General features: G+C 37.3%; 1 protein-coding gene across 1 annotated transcript; it reads left to right on the top strand.

Annotated features, from left to right (window-relative positions):
* LOC137580199 (gamma-aminobutyric acid type B receptor subunit 1-like) lies at window positions 1–1986 on the top strand. The gene is made up of 4 exons (XM_068294123.1): window positions 1–658; window positions 720–818; window positions 869–979; window positions 1035–1986. Exons 1-4 carry the CDS (start codon window positions 53–55, stop codon window positions 1764–1766), a joined length of 1548 nt encoding a protein of 515 aa, XP_068150224.1. The 5' UTR covers window positions 1–52; the 3' UTR covers window positions 1767–1986.
* The last annotated feature ends 4665 nt before the right edge of the window (window positions 1987–6651 follow it).

Below are 6651 nucleotides of genomic sequence, written 5' to 3'. Positions count from 1 at the left end.
AATAAAGAGAACTAAAGAAGACCTGTATAACGAAGTTGCATGTAAATGGTTAATGAAACATGAAGATGTGTATCAAAATTGGATAATAAATGACTCTGTAACATTATACATAGGTGGTATATTTCCATTGAATGTTTCAAGTCGGAGATACAAAAATATCGAAAAAGCTGCGCAAATGGCAATTACTGCAATAAACAATAATCGAACTATACTGCCAGGGTATAATTTAGGTATTTGGATAAACGATGGAGCATGCAAGTCTGATTTGGTATTAAAAGAATTTATACACTACTATAATCAACCAAATGTCCTGGGTGTTCTAGGACCTGCTTGTAGTGAGACGGTTCAACCAATAGCTTCGATTTCCAAGCATATGAATATGATGGTTATATGTTATTCAGCAGAGAGTGTTGCCATATTTGATCGAGAAGCTTATCCCTACTTTTTCCGTACAATTGGTACCGATTGGTTGTTTATTGATGCTTATCTGGAAATTATGAACATTTTTGGATGGAATCGTGTTGCTATTTTAACGGAAGAGAGTCACACAACTATGGAATATATATCTTATATGAAAAGTAAAATGAAAATTCACAATTTAACTTTGATTTTCAATCAGAAATGTAACACTGTCGCAACAGCAATGGAAATAAGAGAGGTTGGTTGTTGAGGCTGACAACATAACTAAAGGTCAACATTTTTAACATTTTATATTTCAGCACTTGCATAAGTTAAAAAAAGCACAAGCTAAAATAATAATAGCAAATATTTATGGTCAGAACGCTGCAATGGCAATATGCGAAGCTATAAAATTAAAAGTAAGTAATAATTCGAATATAAGAAATCTAATTAATAGCAATATTTTCAGATGACTCAAAAACAGGATTATGTTTGGTTTTTCCCGTCATGGGTGTTAAGTGACTTGACGTCTTGGAGAGGATACATTGATAACAGCTGCATTGCTTCAGAGTTTTACAATGTAATAAAAGTTATAGTCAATTGTGGTGACACTTAATTTATTAGTTTTTCTACAGGCTATCGACGGTCATTTTAGTGTAAGACATTTTCCGTTCGGCGACCGTAAAAGTCAAATGCAAGAAGGCCAATTCATTGAGACCTGGATTGACACGTATAAATCAAGCGATGAATTTGTTTCAAATTATGCTGGATATACTTACGACGCTGTATGGACCTATGCCCTCGCTGCTCACAATCTTTTGCAAAAGAACAAGCATGCAGTCAATGGTTTAAGAACTAGTGATGTTACTAAGCTGTTTGCCCAATTTATTCAAGAAACTGAATTTGAAGGTTTATCTGGAAAAGTCAGCTTCAGCCATGGCGAGTTTTTTGGCACCCGAATCATCGGCCTAGAAATTTTGCAGTGGCAGAGTAAGAACTATTCTGTGGTTGGCAGCTTCAAACCTAGAGTAGAAAGTAAAGAAACAGATATTCACGTTCATGACTGGCTATTAACTATAAATCATTCGAAAATATTTTGGAGTAATAACCATATTCCTGAGGACGGGGTGTATGATTGCAATTTTTCGTTTTTGGCCCGTTCTTTTCAAATTAAGTGTGAAACATCAGCCGTTATAGTTTCTATAAGTACATGTATTTTTCTTATTTTACTTATTTCTCTACTTTCATTCTTTTTTTGGAAACATCGATACAATCGAAAAGTGAAGTACTCCGCTCAGATAATGAAAATGTTCGGCATTGATCTGCTGTCGCCGTTGCGCAGCAATTTTAATACATTAGACAAGTAGGAAATAGCAAAGGAGAATGTAGTAGTTAATCGACGGTTGGGTGAAGGAGCATTTGGTATGGTTTACGGCGGAGAAGCTCAGCTGTCACCAGGAGCATGGACAGCAGTGGCTGTAAAAACACTGAAGTCCGGTCAAACCATGGAAGATCGTTTAGATTTCTTATCAGAGGCGGAAGCAATGAAAAAATTTGACCATAGGAATATCATAAAACTCTTGGCCGTCTGTGTGCAAAGTGAGCCAATATATACAATAATGGAGTTCATGTTGTACGGTGATTTGAAAACATACCTTTTGGCTCGTAGAAATATGGTTAATGAAAAAACTATGGATGAATCTGATATATCGGCAAAGCGCCTTACCATGTATTCAATGGATATAGCCCAGGGTTTGGCATATCTTGCTAAAAAGAAGTATGTTCATCGTGATATCGCTTATAGAAATTGTTTAGTTAATTCCCAGCGAGTTGTGAAAATTAGAGATTTCGGAATGGCTCGGCCAACATATGAAATCGATTATTATCGGTTTAATCGTAAGTGCGTTCGAAAACTTTTCCCGGTACGTTGAAAACCTCCTGAGACACTTAATTGTGGCTTGTTTACACCTTCTTCTGATATCTGGGCTTTTGGAGTAGTCTTATTTGAACTTTTTTCATTTAGGTCTTATCCATACCAGGGGTTAACCAATAATGAAGTGCTTGATTATGTAAAAAGCGAAAATACATTGCAAATACCAATAGGTGTCAAACCGCAACTTGAGGGTCTTTTAAAAGCCTGCTGGGCTCAAGAGGCCGATAAACGACCAAGTGCAATAGAAATTATTGATTACATTAGAACTTTCCTCGCTTGCTAACTCCGTGTCTTGACTGTCCCACTGCAATTTCAATTTCTGAAATAACAATAATTTAAATCAACATGACTTGATAGGCAAATTTAACCAAGCAAACGTTAGAGATGAAAAAATTACGCCTATTCCGACATGCAGCTCAGATTCAATTTTAACTATTACACCAGATGGTTATCGCATAATGTCCCCCCTGATAATGCACCAAAAGACGCGATCGCCAAGGTTCGTTATGAATTAAAAAAAATTTTCACAAATGTATACTACTAAGATTATAAAACTATTTTTCTGATCAACCTTATTTTTGGCGTAGAATTGTTGATATTTTACGTAAACGTAATATAACCAAGACCCAATAATAATATATCAAATTAACATTGTTTTTTCATATTAATTTTTCTTATTAAAATATAATACATAAAATTGTCGAAAAGCTTACCGATTTTCTTAGGAAGAAAATTCAACCCAGTTTTTTTTATGAAGGTTGCTTAAAGGTATTTAAGCACATGCTCTAAAAATTGTCATTTCACTTTTTCAATTGACAAATTTAACAGATGCATTGCTTGCACTTGCGGTTTTTTTTCCGCGTTCTCCCTCCTCCTATTCGCACGACTGCACTCTAGCTCAGACCATTCTAGACTCTCCGCCCACTATTCAAGCTCCATTCTTGGGCCCTTATCTTGCATGAGATTTTCTATGGAAGTAAATCGTGTAAGCTCGGTTCCAAAAAAAAAAAAAAAAAAGTTCAAGGTCAATTTGCTGTAGAAATAGTGTATGCCAAATATATTCGTCTAGCTAGCAGATTTATAAAATTTAATGCTTGAAACAGCGCACCCTTTCACCACAGATTTGAATGACACGCCTTCATAAGTGGAGGCTCAAAGCTGAAAAAAAACAAAGGGTGCCAAGCTGATTACCAAAGGTCCTTGCCATGGAAGATTCCAAGATCTTTTCCTGAAAGGTTTTCAACTACATACAAATGATTTCCGAGTTTTTTCTTGATCTTGACTTTAACTCCGTCTGGTGCTAATTTAGCATTAAAATTATTGGCTAGGTTGCTAAGTTACGCTTAGTGACTTTTTGGCCCACTTCGAAGTTGTGTATTGTACTCAAGTTATAGGTCCGTTGATTTGTATCATAAGCTTTGTCTCAAATATTTTTGAGTATCAGATCTAATACGTCTAGTCTATCTAGCCGAACCGTAGCTTCATTCAGTAGATTGAGGTTGGTCAATAATTTGTAGTCTTTTCCGTGGGTTATCATGTTTTGAACAAACAGCGCCTTATAGGGTGAAATTCCAATTGATTGATGGATATGATTTTGTAAGGCACTGTTTATACTACTGAGAATTTTATCCCAGTGACATTGATCCGAACGGAGATAGGCCGCATTAATTGATCGGTCTACCCTTTCAGCCGCATTGGCCTGTGGAGAATACGCAGCGGTAAATACGTGCTGCACTCCATAATCCCTAATAAATGTTGTGAACTCCTGGCTTTTAAACTGAGTGCCATTATCACTGACTATATACTGTGGCACACCAAAGCTGCTAAAGATATCACCCCTTAAGATTGATTTTATTACATTCGAGTTAAATTTCTTTACATTTTTTAAGAAGGTAATTTTACTAAAGTGATCTAGAATAATAATGAAGCAAGTAAGTCGACTCGTCGACTCGGGTATACCATACACCAGGTGAAACAAATTTTTTTAAATTTCGAAAACCAATTGTACATATGTATGTCTATTAAATTGTTTTTACATGTTTCATAGTATGTGCTATCTCGCTCACTCTACGAACACACGAGCACTCTAGCGCCGCTACTAGCCAACGGCCAATTCTGCCCTTGTGGACCGCTTAGTAAAATACTTTCATACGCATATTTTGCATGTTTCTAGTCCGATTTCAATAAAATTTGGTAGTTTTGTAGAAATAGATAAGATTAATTAGTCTGCCGAATTTGAATGCGATGGTCAAAAAAACTACAGAAGGAAATCGGTTTTTTCTTAATTATGGAGGCGGAAGTGGGCGTGGCAAAATATGAAAATATATATACTCTGCGCGCATACTAAGCCAGTATACATACTAAATTTGGTGACTTTAGCTTTGTTAGTTTTTGATAAAATCAGTTTTGTTTAATTTGCGTGGGCGGAAGTGGGCGTGGCAAAATTTTTAAATAGCCAGTTTCTGCGCGTCTATTACGCTAGTACACATACCAAATTTGATGTCTCTAGCTATTATACTTTTTAAGAAAAACAGTTTTATGTGATTTCTGGGGGCGGAAGGGGGCGTGGCAAAAAGTTTAAACAATTAGTTTCTGCGCGCCAACTAAACGAGTGTATAAACTAAATTTGATGTCTCTAGCTGTTATACTTTTTAAGAAAAACAGTTTTATGTGATTCCTGGGGGCGTAAGGGGGCGTGGCCGAAATTCCAATTAACTCTGAACATGTGCATACTACACGAGTATACATACCAAATTTGGTGGCTCTAGCTCTTATAGTCTCCGAGATCTGCGTGTTCATACGGACGGACGGACGGACGGACGGACGGACAGAAGGACATGGCTAGATCGACTCGGCTATTCATCCTGATCAAGAATATATATACTTTATAGGGTCGGAGAAGCTTCCTTCTGCCTGTTACATACATTTTGGCGACTTTAATATACCATTTCACCCTATGGGTGTATGGTATAAAAATTCCGATATTTCCCTGTTTTGAGCGAGGGAAGGGACCAATAAAATCCACATATAGTCTTTGGAATGGTCGTTCGCTTATGGTTTCCCATAGGTGGTTTTAGTTTACATGTTGGGTATTTGCAGGTTTGACATATCTCACACTGTTGAATGTACTTCCTAACGTCTACAACTAGTCGTGGCCAGAAAAAGGTACGCCGAATACGCTGTAAACATTTTGCTATGCCGCAATGGGCTGAGTCGGGAGGATCGTGGCTTGCTCTAATAACACTATCATGGAGTTCTTGGGGCACTAGCAATTTCCAAATCTTATCGTTATCCTCTGAATTCCCAGTCATAAAGTCAGTGCGATGATATATATATTGATTAATAACTTGAAAATCCGGAAGATTTGCCTTTACATATATGTCTCTTAGAGTTCTATATTCTTCGGATTCAAATGCCGACGAGGACAAGTCGATTTCAGGAAATAATTCCATTTCCAGGGAAGCTATTTCATTTTCAAATCGTCAAAGCGTCAGCTTTTCACTACCTTTCCGGTGTTCTATCTGGAAGTTATACCCGTGCAGCTTCATTGACCAGCGGGCTAATCGACCGCTAAGTTCTCGTTGGTTCATAAGCCACCGTGCTAAGTGCTAAGTTTAGACTTGATGTTCTCAAAAGCACATTGCGCTTCTTCGTTCCACGAAAAAGAATTGCCACACAATAATTCTGTTAACGCAAAGGTGATAGTTGCATATTGTCAAATAAATTGCTGGTACCATCCCGTCATTCCTAAAAATCTCTTAAGCTGTCGCTTGGTTTTCGGCACTGGGAATTAGGATATCGCTTTAACCTTGTGTGTGTTAACTCTTAACGTGCCCCCTCCGACTATATATCCTAGGTACTCTACTTTTCGCAGACAAAATTAACTCTTCTGGATGTTAATGGTTAGCCCTGCCTGCTTCAGACGAGCAGATACCTCACCAAGATGAGCAAGATGTTCATCGAAATGATTTGATAATATCAATAGGTCGTCAAGGTAAACTGATACTTGAGTTTTGAGCTGATACGGAATAACTTGGTCCATTAAACGACACATCGTTTGGGGGGCATTACACAGTCCGAAAGGCATTCTCCTAAATTGATACAATGGGCGATTGGGAACTGTAAATGCTGTTTTTCCTTTTGATGATTCTTCCAGACCGATTTGCCAAAAGTCATTTTTAAGGTCAATCTTGGAAATACAATGTACATGGGGGAAGTCTACTTAATAGGCCTTCTAGATTAGGTATTGGATATGCGTCTTTTACTGTAACCGCATTTAATTTTCGAGAGTCAAGGCAGAATCTTACCTTACCTGGTTT

The sequence above is a fragment of the Drosophila tropicalis genome, unplaced genomic scaffold (assembly GCF_018151085.1).
Source record: "Drosophila tropicalis isolate 14030-0801.00 unplaced genomic scaffold, ASM1815108v1 contig_830, whole genome shotgun sequence".
NCBI classification, from domain to species: Eukaryota; Metazoa; Arthropoda; class Insecta; order Diptera; family Drosophilidae; genus Drosophila; species Drosophila tropicalis.
Note: the sequence above shows the minus strand (reverse complement) of the source record. Positions and strands in the feature narration are given on the sequence as shown.